Source organism: Trichoplax adhaerens, genomic scaffold (assembly GCF_000150275.1).
Source record: "Trichoplax adhaerens TRIADscaffold_14 genomic scaffold, whole genome shotgun sequence".
Lineage (NCBI taxonomy): Eukaryota > Metazoa > Placozoa > Uniplacotomia > Trichoplacea > Trichoplacidae > Trichoplax > Trichoplax adhaerens.
The window spans coordinates 1,494,778-1,515,067 of NW_002060956.1; the positions used below are offsets into that span (position 1 = coordinate 1,494,778).

The following is a 20,290-nucleotide window of genomic DNA, read 5'->3' on the forward strand; positions in this document are numbered from 1 at the left end:
TGAAGATACGCGTATTCAAATGTGCCTTCAAAAAGTCAAACTATCGTTTTGAAGCACGAGAGATGTTCTACCGCGTACTGCATCACAATTAGCGGTTTGATACCGTATCCTCGATTAGACCAGCATGAATTAATGTTATGTATATCCACATTCCATAGTACTGTAGTTAAATGGAGTGAAAACGCAACCCGAACCCGATCAAATAGTTCATTTTCTAACCCCAAAATGAGTGCAATCGCTCTCTATATCGCTACAGAAATTCTTAAGGACACTGGCATACTGTACTGTACAGTACTGTATTTAGCGGTCCCTAGCTCAATATTGTAGTATTTCCCAACCACGTGATCTGCTATATATAGTCTTGTGATCACAATAATGATCACAAGGCCGTATAGAAACTGGCCACCTCAATCATTCTGTAGTTGTTAAAAGCATCATAAGCCGTAAAGACTTTGTCCGACTGCCATCGCAACATCATACGACGTGTAAGAGTATATTCTAATCCTTCGTCAAGTCTTTCGATCGATCAATCAATATGAGTGCCAAAGTTCACGTAGAATACTGGTAAGGAATGTCACGATAATACTGTACGACGGTAGTGTATTGAATTTCGAATAGATGTCGTTAGAAATTATTCTAGTCTTCCTGTACTGTTGATCCTATCTAGGATTAATGGTGATTTCTTGAGCAGCAATTAGACGTGACAGTAGTAGCCTTTCATGAGATAGATTTTAATAAGTTATGATAATTAGTTTTAGCTATGATACACTGTTTATGAGGAATTCTTTACTTGTGTAAGTTACTACCTCTACAGTATGCAAGTAAGCCCGGACGCTCGTGCAATGAATTCCACGGTTCAATTCTTTAAATGAACAGGGCTTTTCAGAATAGTCACTTTCAAAATACAACATCATCATCGTCATTCTAATTCGTCAAGTCTTTACTATCCTGAGGGTCTCTTATCTCTAGTGAGTATCGGTACGCGTTTTATTGATTGCGATCACTTTGATTCGCTTGCCTTGTGAATAACAGCCAGATCATAAAAGTGTTACGATAGTACGGTACCGGCTATAAATAGTTAATTTATAAGATATAATAATTAATTAGCCGTAGAGAATAACTATTTTCTTCTTATTATTATTGTACTTAGTAATTACTCTTCCTCATCATAACAGTACAGTATATGCACAGTATACAGTATATTCGTTCGGTACCATGCCATGCAGTGAGACAATGACGAAGTATTTTTTACGATATCATCGTGATATATTATTATGGCACTGTACTGTTTAATGTGATGAAATAAGAGATCCTGAAAATAACTTGCACATTATCCGTATCATTTTATTTATACTGTATATATGAGTACAGTAGAGTGGATGGTTTTATTGCTGATGGAAATAACACTGTGCTGCAATACTTTGAAGCGGCAATTTCGTTCGTGATCATTTATACTATAGTGACTAAATATTAAAATTATATACATACGAGTATACATGTGATCGCGAATAGTAAAATACAATATTATAGTAATTTAAATTTCATTCCAATACCGAATAAACTCATAGCTATTGTCAACATCTCTCATAGTGGCAGCTGAGGCTATGTCGGCCGATACAGAGACCTCGCTAGGGATCTAAAGGCCACAATACCTAACCTCCTTGTTGAAGGAGAAACTGGTAGATCTTGTAAGTCTATAACACGTGTACACGTATAAACATGCGCTACTTAATTTACTCATATTTCAATATATAACTTGTACATATACTCGTATGTACACTACTTCTTATTATGGTTACTTCTGACAAATAACAACTCAATCTTTTCGCAGCGAGTTTCGAGGTCACAGTTGACGGAAACGTAATTTTCTCGAAGCTGGAATCGAAAGGATTTCCTGTCCATGAAGAGGTGTGTACAGTACATTGATAACATTATACGTGATAGACGCGTGCTTACTGTAGTAAGTAATATCCTCTTCAGGAAATAAATGCAATATTACCTTCTAGGATTATGTCACTTTATATGGTAAATGTTAATGAATTAGATTATATTTTCCGCAATTGTATCACTATTAATGTACGGTATGTATACAATAATGCCATAAACATTGATACACTTTAAAACTTTGTTAACAACACGATTTTTGGGGATTATGCAGATCATCAAAGCGGTTCAAAAATACATAAGTAGCAAAGATGTGATGAAAGTAACTGACGTTCAAAAAGAGTCTTGCAATATTTTGTAAATTGCTACACCAAGGATTCCTTATCTTCGTACCAGTTAATGAACTTTATTACCCTTGTATGTTACGTATGCATGCTATAAATATCCATGATGATATAATTTGAAAGTGGTGTAAGATACCTCAAATTAATATCTGAATTTACTATATTTACAGTCTGCAACTACGTTACACTACAGGTATAAAGTTCATCTATACACAAATTAAGTTAGCTCTTCGATTTTTTGCCTTATACATTACTATAGCATCTATTATTTATGTTAAGCTAAAGATTATTACGTTTTCTAGACTTGGTGAACATTGCCGGTACTGACGTTGCTTCAGTATCACGAAACCATTACAGCTTTGTAAACGTGATAGTTCTGTTGACACGATAGGAAATATGTAGTGATATTACTGATTACTATTACCAGTTTTAATTTCCGTAGTATTTCTTAAGGAATATTAAAGGCAAATTGCTATTAAAATTCAAATCGATGTTATGTAATGATATTTTAAGCTTCAATATCTCGATTTTGTATATAATTATTACCATTGACAAGTATAGTATTTCAACATGAAAGCTAGGAATAGGAGATCAACTGGCATTTACTGTGTACTGTACCGTAGGAGTATACAGTAAGACAAGAGCATTCCGAGGCTGTTGCAGAAACCCTGTACCTGAATGATTTATCACATTTACAAGTTGTACTATTCAACAGTACAGAACTTGCTTTATTCAAACACTAATTACGGTAGTATATTAGGCGCCTCTCGCCAGCAAATGAAATGTATCAAGGTCTGATTGAATTAATTAATTAATTAAGTAATCTTTGCTGCACCAGCAGCAGGATAAGTAGCAGTGTACTGTACAGTGTACAGTACCATGGACCAGCAAAAGAAAGCCTCAATTGCTGAAAGGTTTTTCTTTAAAAGTCCCTAAGGACAGTAGATACTGTACTGTACTCTGGCACATATGATATTATACACAATATATAGAGTTCAAATACGTTAATGCTCTATTCTGGGCGACTTGCGTCGAGTTTTGAAAAGGATTTGACCAAATACTGTATGTCTAGTTCTTGATTGGACGTTGGGTTTTCGCTGCCTATGTAAACGTACCATAAATTGTATTATGCCGTCTACGATTGTAGGCTTGCTAATAGCTTATAGCAAGTTAAAAGCTTGGAACCTGACTATGGAATATTTATGTTTAATGCACTGTCGACTGAGTGCCGAGTGTGCGGATTCGGCTAGTATCGCACCACACCGGACCCAGTTTACGCTGCTTATGATGTTGGGAGTCCGTGCGTGTGTTTGAATATACTTTACTGTACTAGCATGTACTGTAAAATGGCGATTTTACAAGAATAACGGTACACCATAAATGGTGAAAAAACATTTTCAACATGTAATTGACCAAAAAGTTGCAACAGCATGCCCAAGAGAGCTTACTGTTTCCACATACAGTATAAAAAATTGACTTAATTTCGTCAAAAATGCCCGCATACTGTACAGTACAGTACAGTATAATGTACTGTACTGTACAGTATGTGCTGATTCATCGGATTGGAAAAGGATCGCACTGCACAGTGTACAGTATGTTTGTGCGCAGTGCACATTTTACCGTACTGTACTGTACAGTACAGTACAGTACAGTACGCTACAGCTCGATCAAGAGCGCAACCCAAGAAAAGATTGTGGAAAACAGGCGTTGTACTGTACTGTACACTGTAATGTACAGTACTATACACTCACGTGACGTACTGTACAGTATTGTACTGACCACTGTGACACGTGCACACGAACACGACTCTGCCTTACTGAAAGTGAGAGATCAAGTCAGTAACTGTACTGTACTGTACGCTATGGAATAGGGTTTTGTAGAGAAATGGACAGTAGAAGTACTGTACGCTGCATCGTACTGTACTGTAGAGGTCCAAAAAAGGGGGGAAAAACCATGGCACTGTACAGTACGCTGTACTGTACTGTACTGTGTACACGTGTACTGTACTGTACCACCGACTACAGTACAGTACCACAAATTTCCAAGGACTGTCTGAAATGTACTGTATAGCACTGTACAATAAGTTTAGTCCGTGGATACTGCCATCAGCGGGTGAAGCGGTATTCGACTGTCGCTTGCATCGTGGAAGTTTGCTTCAATGTGGTGTACTACTACTATACTGTATACTACTGTGTAGTAATTAGCATAGAATAGCACACGGTATAACGTAGCCTGACGCCAACGCAGACACTAAGCACTCCGGTGCCGTACAGCAGCGTAGTAACGGCTTATTATTGTTCCTAAATTGACTTTTCTCGACGAATTTGAATTTTTTGGGGGACTCTTACTCAATGTAGAAATCTTTCTATTCCATCTTATTATAAACAGTAGTAAAAGGTGATCTAATTTTACTACGTTGATATCATTGTTGAAGCCTGAGTATGATTTCTAAATTACTTTAGCATCAAATTAATGTCTTTATGTTCTTCTTACATGCAGAAGAAAAAAACCCTGTGAATGTGACAAACTAGCTTGACGCGTGCGCAACACTAAATTACAGAAGCTGCTATTAACTGTAAATTAAAACGATGGCTGAAATTGCTAACGGACACGGTATTGAAAATGGCGTCAAAGAAGACCAACAAAATGATAAGGTAAGATGTACAATTGCAAGGATGATGTTATTGCTTTCTTTGCACTTATACACATTCATATACGTTACAATAAAAGCCCACCGTCGTAGAAGGATGCCGCATGCCAGTAAGAATGTCAACAGAAAACGAATGGCGTAAGTACTGTAGCATCTTAGTACAGGATATTCAAGTCAAGCATTGCTCATTGATTACTTTATCAGCCATTGGCTTGACTTAACAGTAAGCTCGAATGATAAACTATTCTCATTTTAGCTTTCATTTTTCGTCAAATATCCCACAAGTGATGTCTAACATATCTAAAATATCTGTAGTTGAAATGAAAGTCGTAAAAAATAGAAATTAAGATGGCGGCATTAGCAACTGATGACGTCACGACCAGAGGTTCATTGCGTAGTACAGTACTGTATCTTACACGAGTGCGCTTGCAGTAAAGTTTGTATTCTTTCCAAGTTGTTCATGTTGATAGAAACAGGGAATGGAACAAATGTAATGCGCGCAGTTGACTGTAGCCCACGGACATACTTACAGTACGGACGTTGTGCCACACCTCGACTGGAACAAGAATCATAGTGCAGCATACCGTCTGTCCCATGCACCTTTTTTAGAGCCATAAAAGAGTCTTGATAGTAGTAATAAATAAATAAAAACCATGTTTACGCTAGTATTGATAATACTGTACCACTATCAGGTGATATTCCCAAGGGATTAGAGTACTATTATCATAGTACTCTAATTCATTTACTGATAACAGGAAATACTATTTAGTACAGATAGAGGTTTTCTCTTTTCTCTATGCGATGATTCCTCCCAATCGGAAACCATCTACTTTTCTGCATAATGAAGATTATAACTCAGTATATATTGTAGTGTACTATAGCACTGCGACTCTTATCTATTAGAGTAAGTTTGTCACATAATCCTGCACTACCATTTAATGGAATTGATTACAATCTGCTGCTAGCAAGTGATATTTCTTCTTGCTTGATGATTATGGATACTGCTAGCATGACTATCACAAATCGAAATATGTATCCAAACGTCAAGGATCATAAATGCTCAAACCAATTGCTTAAAGTGCTGTACTAAGCTTATTGGAATGTGAACTGTAAAATGCGTAACATCCTATTGCATTTTAAACATTCGCTAACAAGGATTACGTAACCGCGCAAAATATACTGTACTTTAAGCTGGTTCGGCTTATTGCAGTGGCAACCAGCTCACAAATTGACATGCAGTAAATGCTGGTTCTTCTTCTACCTTCGTAGCTTTTGCACACTGCATATCTAAGCACAACGTTACTTGCACTTCAACGGATGACTAGTTCATTTGTTTGATAATCAATTAATCATCCATACTGCCAATCTACAGTAATGGGACATTTTCGCAAACAATGCCTTCCTATAAAGTATTTGCACGGGCTATACTTCATATACTGTATTACCTCATAGGAATATTCTATAGAACACATAGTATTGTCACGGTATGTCACAAAATAGATAAATTTAAGTATTAGGGCCTATTTATGCTTCACAACATATTGGAATTGGTGTAATAGGTGTCACACTAAAAGTGAAGCGTATGCTTATATAGGATACCTGTATAAATGATATAATGTGCTGAAACTGAAAGGCGTTTTCTTCTAATGCTATAAAAGGGCTACGATATTGAAACATTGCGAAAACTTGTAGTATCGATGTTAGTGCCTAGACGATAAATTTTTATATGTCTTCTACATAACAGTTATGGCTTGTTAGTAGTCAACAAATGTATTTGAAGATGATATTCTAAAGAAGTGAGTAAACTAAGTCTGCATCATATCTGAGTGCTACCGTTGCTGATCCTCTGATTTCTTTCCGCAAAAAAGGCTATATAGTATATACTGTATCGGTACCGTGTTTGCAACAACGTTGTTAATAGTGTAGTACTACAGTATATTCAGATTAAGATTGGGACTTGTGGGAAAGTATGCCTTGAACCATGTAAAAAAAACAGCGCAATGTACTGACTACATGAAAGATTTTAACCTGATTTAGCACTTTACTAACAGATCTATATCTGTTACAGCAATGGCAGAAGTTGTTAGTAGAAGAGACTTGGGAAATGGCGAATTTGAATATTATGTTCACTTCATTGATTGTAAGTATTTTATGAGATGATATATTCAGCACCGTGCTCTTTCTAACATGTCTATCAAATACATATGTAGATAATAAGAGATTAGATGAATGGGTTCACGAAAAGCGCTTAAATTTTGCACGAATGACATATCCAAAGGACGGCAAAAAAAGTACTAGTAGTCTGCCAGCCTCTCCTAATAATAAGAAGGTAAACGGGATAGGAAGAAAGCGGAAAGCTGTGGAGGTTCGTACCGAGCATAAGATACCGTATCTTATAAAAATTTTTTATAGCTGAATCACTTAACACTGAAAAGTTAACTGCTTTAATATTGGTATTAGATTGCCCCAACAATAGAGAACGGACAGGAAATTAAAGAAGGCCCTCCACCAAAATCTGGCAGTTTACGTCAAACCAATGCTGATGGTAGTGATGTAATCACGCGAATGAAAAATATCGACGTGATTGAATTTGGTCGATATCAGATAAAGCCTTGGTATTTTTCTCCTTACCCTGAGCAATTAACTCGAGCAAATGTCATATTCATTTGCGAATTTTGTCTCAAGTATATCGGTTCGCCAAGTGCATTTGCAAGACATAGAGTACGTCGAATATCGCTACTTAGTAGAAAAGTTTAGTGGTGTAATACTGACATCGATATAACTACGACTTATCAAAAACACGATCTCTTATATCGTCACTTAGGATAAGTGTAAATTGTATCATCCTCCTGGTAATGAAATCTATCGCAAAGGAAAATTGTCTTTTTTTGAAGTTGATGGACGTAAGAATAAGGTAATCCTTATCTATGTATGAACTACTATTTGATATGTAAAATTTACAAATTTTATTCTCTTTTACATTCTAGATCTACTGTCAAAACCTCTGTTTACTGGCGAAATTATTTCTCGACCATAAAACTTTATATTACGATACAGAGCCTTTCTTGTTTTATATTTTAACAGAATTTGACAATAAAGGCTTTCATACCGTCGGTTACTTCTCTAAGGTACAAATGCTATCTGCATCATTTCAATCGCGTAATTTATGCAGTAACCCACTACTTCTGTATATGTGCAATCTATTCTAGGAAAAAGAATCAAGTGAAGATTATAATGTTGCATGCATTCTTACACTTCCACCTTACCAACGAAAGGGATACGGAAAAGTCTTAATTGAATTTAGTAAGTATATTTGATATTTTGTATTGCAAATGCTGGAAAATTATACTTCGGTACTGAAATGATGATTCTATTGCTTCCTTAATGTCGATTTGTACAGGTTATGTCCTATCCAAGTTTGAAGGTAAACTAGGTTCACCAGAAAAACCACTATCTGATTTGGGTTTATTATCATACAGAAGCTACTGGTCACAAGCGATATTAGAAATTCTATCGAAGTATTTGGATGAGTCTAATGGAAGTACTCCAAATATCACAATAAAGTAATTTATTATTATACTAAATTAATTTTATTGTTCGACTGCGGTTGTATTTGAACGAATGTTTCGTTTACCACATAAATAGTGAAATCTGCGACGCTACTAGCATGCGTAAGGAGGATGTAATATCCACACTGCAACATTTGGATCTTATTCGGTATTATAAAGGTCAATACATTCTGACGTTATCTAAGGACATCATTGATGGACATTGCAGATCGTTTAGCAAAAGAAAAGTGCGCATCGATTCAAAATGTCTAATATGGACGCCGAAAGATTGGGCTAAAAGAGGTCGCTGGTAGAATTCAGTTTCTGTGTTACTTTTACTTTCATTATAATTTTTTTTTATATGTGTGGAAGCATGGACAATAATAGCTATATTAAAGTGCTGACTAATAGCGAAGGTATAACTTCGTATTAATGTAAATTGAGCGGAGTTCTGTTAAGTGTTTCAGCAAGATTATGGCATGTTCAACAGCAAGTTAAATCTATGGAGACATTATTTGAAAACAATCTTGTTACATTAAGATCGAGAGATTAACGATTACTTATACTTATGCTTGTAAGGATTCCATGGGACTTTCGACTGTATTATATCTATTTACTGTTAATAATAATTATTAAATCATATTTTATAGCATATCGATATCTCTAGATACCAGTAAGCTTTATCCTTAAAGACTAAATTATACTTCGTTTAATGATATATTCAGAAAACGACTTAGTAGTGAATGAAGACATATGTATAATACTACGCGATATGCTATATTAAGGTGTGTATGCTTAGTAAAAATGGAAACTAAGGTATTATAACTTTCAATTATTTATAATGTACAGTGTCATAGTATATCGCTATATAGATAGCGTTGCTTATTCGATCCGACTAAAAATTATGAATATTATTTGACTTTGAATTCTCAGTCATCTAATTAGTAAACCAAAATAAAATTTCAAATTTCGATTACGTTTCCTTCTTTTGAGTTTCATGTAGCCCATTTTCAGCGATTTCTGTTAAGCTTTATCTTACAATTAACTTGTTACTCTGTACTCGAAACACTAAGTAAAATACGCCGTTAATATTGTGAATATACTATATATGTTAACATATATACTATAACGAATAAACTAATCGTAAGGATTTGTAGTATCCTTAGTGCTCATCGTAAGTAAATTTTCGAAGTTTTCTATTAAAATGTATCTCTCACTGTTGTAGTAGTACGTCTGCATAAGCGTTATTAATAGCTCATGCTAAAATGTTTATCTGTGATCTTGGAACAGTGCCTTACTTGCAAATTCACGCGTTCGTCCAATATTCAACTTTAAATTCGAGCGCTACCGTGTGGTAATGCAATATGTAAGATATAATAACCGTCTGAGCATGCGTTGGTACCATAGTAACGAGACACATTCTTAGTTTTATCGACTTCACTGCACTCTTTATACTGTACATACACAGTTCTATACATGCTTCGGATCTGGACTTAAGTTGTAATATCGAAGCATTATAATTAATTTTACCATTTTACCATACTGCGTGTATACTATACAAGTATTGTTAATGTTATTATATCGATAACCATAAATACGTTTGATAACTATCACTGCTTGTTACAGATTATACCGTATCATATACTAGTTCTGATAAGATCTGCTTGTATATGAGAACGCTAAATGCCATTCCCTACACCGTTAGAATACCGTGCTGCTGCATGATTATTAGCCGAAATACATCTAGCCTATCAACTCTTTCAGCTTGCTGCTATGCATACATAGGATAAATAACATATAAAATAAGTCAATGATTAAGGTGTCTAGCTATAGCATATTATACTGGAGATTATATCTATACTATTCGTAAATTCAGTAATAGAGAGAAGTACAGTAATAATAAGGCGATTGTTACATGCACGTTAGAATAAGTTTTCGTACAGTTTTTATAGTTTTAGTACCTTTAAAAGCGTCAAATTGTTTTAGTCTTAAGTAGATTAAGAAAAGGCGATAGCTACAATTTGTTGGATCGTATACTACTCACTTTAGTACGATTCATTGACTCTATTGGCCAAGCTTGTTCTCTAAGATTTATGCCGTACAGCATAATTTGTGAAAGTTAATCGAGTAATTCCATCTAAAGTAATATTTATTCATTCAGGTAAACAACAAATTTATAGAAATTTTATTTGGACTAGCTCAAGCACTTGGCATTAATATATATTTCCTGATGTTTAATATCTATCTAATATAGATATTGTTACTGATTGCGGTTTTAATGAATTATTCCGTTGCTCGATAGCAGAAAAGTGGGCCGTAGACCAATCATGGACAGCGAAAATTATGTTAGTAATACCGATAGCTTGACGGTCGTGTTTTATGTTATCGTATTATAGGCAGTTTATAAATTATATTATTGACATTAAATTGGTTCTATGGCACTGCAAGTTTAACAAAAATTTTAAAGCTACAGTTGACAGCTTAGTCTCTGTAACTTTAAGATATTATTCTAAAGTTTGAAGTGCAGAGTAGGGAAAATAATAATTAAACTGTCTATGATACGATAACATATAACATCTAAAATAATAATTAATTTGTCCATAAATCTCGAATGAAATTTAATCGGGTACATCAATAGGAATCAGGCAGTAATGACGAAGCAGGATCGATCATCTCTGTGGTAAGATAGTCAAACTTCTAAATTCCTATAAATTCAAATAATCTTGGTTGAGTACTCCTATTAATCATAAGAGTATCCTTAATATTTATATGCGAATGTTGTTGTCACATAAATATCTGCTTAATTACTCATCATGAATGAATGCTTTGATCCTGCAAATTATAGTCCAGCACCGGTTCCGTACGATGTACGTAAAATATATTTATGTACTTAAAATGTATAGATATTTTTGATTACTATTAGAGTAATATTAACAAAGTAATAAGATTTTTCGTTATATTTTCCTTTGATATATTGTAGTATCCGCAACAAAGCAATCATCTAAAAAAAAGAACAAAGCTAAGAAGTCTACTACAGGTAACAGTTAGCATATTTGTGCATTTTTATCATTTCTGCAAAGATAATTAAATTTACTCGGAGAAACAGGTAATATTTAAGCAATAATTTCAATATTGAAAATTTCGGTATTGATCTATAGGGAGTTCGCCGTATTCAAATAAGAGTAAATCATTAAATGCAACAAAAAAGGGAGTAAAAACTTCACATGAACGATGGGTTGAAGCTGTTCGTTCAAGAACTGCTGGTATCTTTCTGACATAATGAATAAATGATATTACATTAGTACAGAGTATTTAATCGTACGCTATGTTCTTCCTTCATTAAATTATAATTTAATTGTTGTAATAGCACTTACGCCTCAAAGTAGCATGGGACTAGCTCCTGGGATCAAGAATCCAGCACAAAAGAGCATGAGTCAATATTTACAGACACTACTAAAGGTATCTATCCTCTGGTAAACTACTACAAGACGCTGTCATTAATATATTCTACTAACATCATATTTCATTAAATAATAACATCGTATTTCCAAGGGAGGTGACCCTGAAGTTGAAATACAGAAGCCAAAGCGAAATGCTAGTGAGACTCTATCTGATGTTTCTTGATACAACACAATATGAATGGGGATAGCTTATGGGATATATTTAAATTAATATAGAAACTCGAAATTCTGTAAATGGGTTTTCTTATAAGCCTCAAGAAGATATGCACGATGAGATTATAGAACAAAAAAAGGTTACCACAAGAGTATATAGCTGTTAGAATCTTAGAGCTGAATAATACATATTTATAGTAGCCTAACGGCCAAAGACCTACTTAAAACGTTTATGCCGCAGTATTATCTGGCAGAAATAGTAAGAGTTCATAAAATATAAAGAAGATAATACGGTATTTCAATACTGATTATAATTGCAGATTGTTGCTAATCTAAGAAAAGAGATTGATAATCAACGCGCAGCGATCAGAAAATTAGAACTAGAAACAAATAGAAAGGTAGAGCTAGATATTGTCACATGAATAATACGCTCGATAAATGTCTTGTGATAGATTTACTTAAATTAAATAACAGAGGATTTTAATGCTAATATAAAGTATGAATTGCTTTATCAGGATAAACGAATAGAGCAACTAATACAAACAGGAGAGGTAAGACTGTAATTCATATTCTATTAACAAACACCACAAATTTACCACAAACTAACCCTAACACTAACAAATTTGCTTGTCTATCGTAAATAGCAATATAGTGAGTTCTTAATATTTAAATTTCTTCTAAAAGCAAAGAAAGTAGTTAACTATGATGTTCAGTCATAATCTATAGCCATTAATACAGTACAAGCGCACATATAATATTACAAATTTTAAAATCATTAGCTCTGACCTTCTATATGGTAAGCTAAATCTTAACGAATTAATCAGATTCTAATACGCAACCAGATAACTTAAAAGTGTGTCACTAATCACGGCATTGACATTATTCGCTATACTATAAATCTAATCATCAAAATTCCAATTTTTTTCAGGAGGAACGTACGAGAACCTTTGGCGATAAAAAACTTGAAGCAAGCTCGGTAGGACTAGTGACATAATCCATCAGTAGTAAATCAATAGTTCTTCTAAACATGATGACCAGTAGCTCACCAGCGATAGTTAGATAAGGCGGCATATATTTCTCCAAGCTTTACAAGAAACAAGATAATTATCATTATGACTGTAATATACTTGAATTTACATATGCTAAACCACATATAATAAGGTATTTTACTAAATTCAAAGTAAATCGATGATATTTTACGTAATAAGATTAGTAAATATATATGCACGGGCAAGCTAGGTATCTTAAAGTATATTTTAACGTAAAGTATTACATGCAAGTTGCCAAGCTTGATAAAAATGCCATAGTTGTATTGTACTTCAGATTTCGTCAGATCTTACTTTTATAATGAGTATTAGATAGCATCGGAACATTTTTTAGATATTAATGATATACAGATTTACTACAGAAGTACATACAGTAGTATGTGTTGCAGTATGCGAAGTCTAATTCAGCTTCAAAATTATCGGCTTAACGGTTAAGGCTGACAAAAGTTACGGCTATAACTATCCCCAAATTTTACCAAAGGCTCTTTTATAGTAATTGTGATGCGATAAGAGATTTTTAATATGACGGTACTATAATCATGTTAGATGGTAAGCACTTTGAAGCAAAGAATCAATTCTTTAGAAAAGGCTAATCGAGAAAAAGAAAAGGAGATTAGGTAGGTGTATTATAATTTCTAAGCAACAAGCAATGTGAATGAATTATTTATAAAATACTTCCTTGTTTAAAAATATTGATTACGCCTATCGCAAAATATTTAGTAAATTAAAGGACAACATAAAAAATACACAAATAAAGGAAATTGAAATTCACATGGATTCCTATTATCAAGAGGTAATTAAAACCAGGATACGATCAATGCCAATAGCTAGAGCAAATGAAGCGGGTTATGGCATAGCTCCATGTTATGTGGTCATTATTTAATTTTTCTTTTTTAGGAGTTGACTATAACTGTGTTTTAGCCTTAGAATCAGATTAAATATTTAAATGAGCAAAATCGTTCAATTAAGTTTTTACTCGAAATCGAAAACACGAATATGATATCCGTCTGGTACATATAAATTAATTTACATTCTATTGTGTCAAATTTCAAGATTCTTAGGTTACAAACTTTATTGAAGGCGAAATCAGATTCTATTGTACCCAAAAAGTAAGTCGAAGATGTTATTTAAAACAAAAGTGATACGTTACTTATATAGCCAGTAGTATAAACTTCAGCGTAGATAGAATGAAGACAATTATAAATATGTTTCATTTCATTATCAAGATTGATTACGGGGCACGATGAAGATAAAGCAAAATTAAAATCATTAAGCGAAACGGTATCTAAATTGAAAGGTAAGATAACTTCAAATATCAATACTTTATAGTTATATAACAACCATGAGGTACATAGTGATATTGATCACTTGCTATGCGACTAAAATTATTTTCCTATTCCACAGAAACAAACGAAAAATTGACAGAAGAAAATGAAACTTTGACAACCGAAATAGATAAACTGAAATCAGAAGTAAAAACTACTACTACTGCTAAGAAAACTTCCAAGTCAGCTAAGGCTCAAGAAGAGATAGATGAAGGTTTATATAAAAATACGAGATCATTAGCCAAATAATGTATTAATTAAATATTCGCTGCCATCGATAAATGAAATCGTTTTTTAAGTTTAATAAAATATATGCGGTAACCGTTTTCTTCGTTTAGATGCCTTGGAACAGTTATCCAAGAAGGAAATTATTAGGAAATTTTCCCTATTAAGCAAGGTATAATTTGATTACGGTATTTATACTTATTTATTAAATTTATGTAGCATAAAACACGGTTAATTTATTTTCTGTCATAGAAATTTTCCATCTGACTGAATGGAAATTAACAAATATACAGTGCAATTAAAATAGAACAATACTGTATTCTAATGTCATTAACCATTTTTAGAAATTACATGTAGCCGATGATGATTTAAAAATGCTCGGTGGCATGACTATCGAAGACGAGAACAGCAATGATTGTAAATATTTGCTATAATTGCTATCTTAGATTAAAGTTTTATTTCTACTTATTCTGTTGGATATAATATTTCGTAGCTAAGAAATTATTTATCTTTATCTAATATTAGCTAAACCAACTCCATTGCAAGGATCACTGGCTGATCGTGTCAGACAACTTCAAGCTCGAGAAATTGAATTGTTAGACGATCGCAAAAAATTAAGAGCGGTAGTCAAAAAGCTGAAGGAGGACAGAACTCATTACAGAAATTTAAGCGACACACTACAGTAAGCTAGCATAAGTCCACAGAAGCTTAATAATAAAAACATATACATAAATGGAATTAGTAGCAAACTGAGGTATATCGAAACTTAACATCATGATTCACGAGTGTGAAATATCGGAGAATTAAAGATAATTAGACATTTTGATATACTTCCTTGGTTGCAAGGCAATATATAAAATGTCAATCAGTTAGTTAGATTAGTATATAAGCATGTAGGAAGTACCATACGACTGAAAATTAATGATTCTAATGAAATTTCGTCATTATATACCTTAATGTATAAAGCTATCGAATATGGCGTTTTATTAGTAATAGCAATATACTTTCGATTATAGGATATAAGAGTATCCTTTAAATTTTCTTTTTCGTTTACTTATCCAATCATGCATTCTTGTTGCTACATACAGACTTAAGTATGTTACTATTATCGTTGGAATTTGAACATGAAATTATTCTTAATCTGGATGTTAACTATTGCAGGAAAAAATTAGATGATGGTGGTAGTAAGGGCAGCTTAAAATCAGTAGGAAATCGTCAGCAGAGTGAAAGCTCTGAAAGGTAGCACGAAAATATAACCGAAACATTAAAAATATAGTAGTTATTCCTTCTAATGTATTCGTACGTTTCAAGGAATAAGGGGAATGATACTAATGAAGATGATAAAGCGACTAAAAGAAAAGAGGCTACGAGTTTAGCTAAGCAACTAAGCAATGTACGTCGGTTTTTATGATATTTCTTGTTTAATACTCATCAGAGTAAATTAATTACTATTAGCTATCAAGAACTCAGATCTACTAGTATTTATTCGATATTGACGTAAAAATTTTCTGCTAATTCGATATTGATCCTATGAACAGATCCGAGAGCAAGATGCTAAGTTAGACCCAGAAGAGGTTAGCCTGAATTTGAGACAATTATAGTATATCCAAGTTTGAGTGTATTAGATTACGAATAATTATACGGAAAGTTAATAAATACCGTAATCATTAAATAAATATTTACCTTAATAAAATTCATGTAACTTAGAGATGGTTAAAATTATGTGGATATTTCCATAATTGAAAGCACTATTTTCTTATATTAATTAATTAATTTTGGACGAAGTGGTGCATCTTAATTCAATCAGCAATAAGGGGACATATGAATCGCAAGCAGTTTCTGGATGATCCTAATGCTTATATTAGGAAATCAGTTCCATCCGATGATGAGGTTACAACCTATAGTACCAAGTCAAAATTTAAACTAGGAAGATCGTCTAGCACAAGCAGTCAGGATGGAGGTTCATTTCGAAAGCAGTCCCTTTTTAGGTATCTTATAAAATTAGAAGTATATTTCATAGTATTACCTGCGCGCTCTAAAATCAATGATATCTCTATATCGTACAAAAGAGTGCTAATACCAAAGCGAAAATCAATAAATCAATGTTATCAGTATATTAAAATGCGCTCGCTTTCTGCTTGTTGGTAATTTTTATCATAGATCATCCCGTTATCAGCTTCGAGTAACATTAAGATAACCGTGTCAGTTTAATTTTAATGTAAATCATGGCATAAGTAGCATTCTTTCACTGAAATACGATGGAAAGTGAACAAGAGGATAGCTTTAAATAACGTTTAATTTCTGTGATTAATATATATTCAGTCATAATTATTGTCTCATAGATAATGTCAGTTAAAGTTAATTATATTATATAATTACTTGAGCTTTCAATAATGTTACGATTATCTGTAGTGGAGTTATTTATCAGATTTTTTAATAAATCTATGATATAATTTGGATAATCGTGTAGTAGCTCAAGAGATCAGCAAGAACGATACAAACGCTCCGCAAAGCAAGACATAGATTCTGATGAAAATGCTGGCAGTGCATGGAGAAGTCGATCAAGTATTTACTTATTCATATTGACAGTTTTAAAAATAGACAGTAGCGGATAAGCTTTATTTTCAAATTAAGTCATTTAGTCTCTAGATGCTGATCGCATCACGTCCATAATACTGGGATGAGAAACTGTCGTTTAGTAACTCTAAATCTAATTTATAAATAAAATTTATATTTCAAATGTAAATCTAACATAAACCAAACATATCTTGTATACTAGTGGATCATGACAACAGAAAAACATCAAGGTACGCAAATGATAAGTCTGACGATGAGGATGATAATGATTACAGCTATCGCTCTCGTTCAAGTGCAACTTCGAGAGGTAAGAAAATATCTACAAAGTATTAGCTTACAATAAAGCGGAGAACAAGAATAGTTTATTTGACAGACATCAGTAACTATTTTCGAACAAAAATAAATAAATGAATGTTTATTAAGCAGCTTTATGACGAGAATAAAGCACTCATTAAATTTCGATAAACATAGAAAAACTCTATGAATATTTATTGATCAATCACATGAGTATCTGTTATTTCCACGTTTACTCAGGTAAAAGAAATTCCAGAGTAGATCAAAATTCCGAAGATTCTGAATCTTCAGATGATGCTGTACAAACTTCGAAAGGAAGAAATACTTCTTGTTAGTATAGTTAATTTTAGGCTTACATAATGTTATATTTAATTTTCGAAAAAATCCCTCACTAGATGAATTAGAACTGAATGAATCAAAACAGCCGCATATAAATTTTATGACATAAATACGAACTAAGATATTGATAAATATAATCTATCATTTCATTATTATTTAGCATCTTACAAAGATCAGAAAAAGCCTAAAGCCACATGGGGCTCAAGCCGACTATCTTCAGATGATGATGATAGACATGTAAGAATTTTAGATTCGTCGCATTAAAAATATAACTAGTATTGCTCTGCGAACGTAATATCACAACTTTTTTTTACAGTATTAGTATTGAGATACTAATAGCACTGGTATTATTCCATTATCAATTAGCATTCTAGCAAGCAAGGGAAAAAGGGAAAGAAAGGAGCAATGAAACATAGTTTGAGTGGACGCTATGATGTTAGTGCATGGGCTGTCGATGGTGATGACCTCTATGGTAATAATAATAATAATCGATATGGACATTCGAAAAGAAACGACAGATTGTCGAAAGGGGATGAATTATGGTAGCATTGTCCAAAAGGAACTTGAATTGATTTTATGGTACACCTGATGAGGAACTTGCATTTTTTAAGCTTATTATAGTACAGGGTAAATTTATCAGATTAATCTGTATGCATTTTACCATCTTCTATTAGCTATGATATATCGTTCTTTGAATTAGAAGGCAGTAATAGTGAATCAATCGCTTATATTCTATCCATGACGACTAATTTTGATAGTTTATTATGTAGGTAATATATAAATGCATACATATAACGTTAAATCTCTATGCTTTTAATGTCTTCTATTTAAAGTATGAATAATTAAGTCACATGCTGTATCCTTGCCTTTATTTTCTAATACAATTCTTCATCTGTTACTATGTACAAAGCAGAATAATAGTAAATCAATTTGTATATTTATTAATTTTGAATTGGATTGCCTTGAATACAATCTGAATAAAACTTGATAATTAAGTTTCTTAAAATTAACCATAGCGTATTATATTGCTTGATACGAAAGATATAAGTGACTATATATATATATATATATATATATATCACTCCAATTAATTACTACACGACTATTATACGAGTTTCGCCTATAATGGTTCACTTAAAAGAGAGTTAAAACAGAATAACATAAGCTAATATGACTTACCTTTGTGCTATAAGCAGACTATTGGAAGGATACTAGATAAATTAATGTTACTATATTTAACGAGCACGTATTACTGCATAAATCAAATGAATAAAAAATTTAGCTTATCAAAACATTTTCTGTTTTGTGGGTGTATCAGTGGACGACTGATCTATGATGTAAAAAATTTTACCAAGAGAGGTTAAAGTATATTAAGAATACGATATATTATTTATTATTTATAAGTGGGTTCTTGTACAGTCTATAGTAACTAATTCAGGAACTGAATGATCGTAATATAAATAGTCTGGACTACAATTAATTTATGCGTACAATCAAGTAAGAGTTAAAGAACTACAGTACTTGTTTAAACACTTATAACAAAATATTTATGCATTGGATGGCTGTAAGAGATTTTAAGGCTCATCAATACAATTGTTTACGATCCGTACAAAATACAATATTTCGACATGTGCGATATTAAATCCTAAATAATGGATGAGGTTGTTGACGATAAATTATCCATCCTTCCTTAAATTATTTAATTCATATTTATTCACAGTTTATTATCCTAAATTCATACCTACAATTCTCAAAACAGCGAATTAAAGGCTGTTAGAAAAGCCTTTGACCAAATAGGCATTTAGCATTACCTACTGCGATTTGAAGCGCCGTAAGTAGCTAAATTATAATTTAATGCTTTTAAGCGCCAATATAGAGTAGAAAATATACATAAAAATTTAAACTACCAATAACATTAGCAATTTTGGGGGATTTAGAATAAATAACCTGGACGTTAACAATGGTTACTAATTTAGCAATCTCTTTTATTAGCTTGTAATACGTATTCATAATGACCATCTCTTAAATTAATTATCATAACTATATTAATTCAGTTTTTGGTTTATTGGTTGCCTTGAATACGGATTCCCAATTGAATCCTACTGAATAAATTATTTTGTCCTGCAAGCGCTTGATAATTCAATTTAGCTACTAGATAATGTTTATTTTATATCCAATAGTATTGCCATGAATAATAGCGAGCTAATTTGAAGATTTTATCAGTCTTTTAGAAAATCTATAATTAGGAATAAATTAGTTTTTACCGCAATTTTTATCGGTGAAAATTATAGAATTGTTTTGGAAACCATTTTCAGTCACTTATTTAATATTAATTAACTTGGTACATGGAAGGTGTAAATCGTTTAATTAATTGTTATTATCATTATAAATTCCAACAAATACAAAGGTGTTACTCCTATTAGTGTAATATACTGGACTAGGCT

The 20,290-nt window shown here is 32.7% G+C and overlaps 2 protein-coding genes across 2 annotated transcripts; both read left to right on the forward strand.

Annotated features, from left to right (window-relative positions):
* Positions 1-4,982: 4,982 nt before the first annotated feature.
* TRIADDRAFT_50853 (uncharacterized protein) lies at positions 4,983-8,740 on the forward strand (the record flags this gene model as incomplete). Its single annotated transcript, XM_002116180.1, has 9 exons — positions 4,983-5,016; positions 6,947-7,018; positions 7,089-7,243; positions 7,339-7,599; positions 7,703-7,792; positions 7,866-8,006; positions 8,088-8,181; positions 8,279-8,441; positions 8,524-8,740. The coding sequence occupies 9 exons, from the start codon at positions 4,983-4,985 to the stop codon at positions 8,738-8,740; spliced, it is 1,227 nt and encodes a 408-aa protein (XP_002116216.1).
* A 2,499-nt stretch (positions 8,741-11,239) lies between these two features.
* On the forward strand, positions 11,240-18,392 carry TRIADDRAFT_60280 (uncharacterized protein; the record flags this gene model as incomplete). Its single annotated transcript, XM_002116181.1, has 26 exons — positions 11,240-11,297; positions 11,407-11,463; positions 11,585-11,689; positions 11,794-11,885; positions 11,979-12,024; positions 12,104-12,180; positions 12,361-12,438; positions 12,556-12,591; positions 12,969-13,016; positions 13,633-13,703; positions 13,807-13,879; positions 14,140-14,195; positions 14,313-14,383; positions 14,491-14,625; positions 14,750-14,808; positions 14,981-15,053; positions 15,162-15,318; positions 15,798-15,875; positions 15,948-16,029; positions 16,175-16,210; positions 16,422-16,624; positions 17,107-17,201; positions 17,416-17,520; positions 17,748-17,837; positions 18,007-18,083; positions 18,213-18,392. The coding sequence occupies 26 exons, from the start codon at positions 11,240-11,242 to the stop codon at positions 18,390-18,392; spliced, it is 2,238 nt and encodes a 745-aa protein (XP_002116217.1).
* Positions 18,393-20,290: the final 1,898 nt, after the last annotated feature.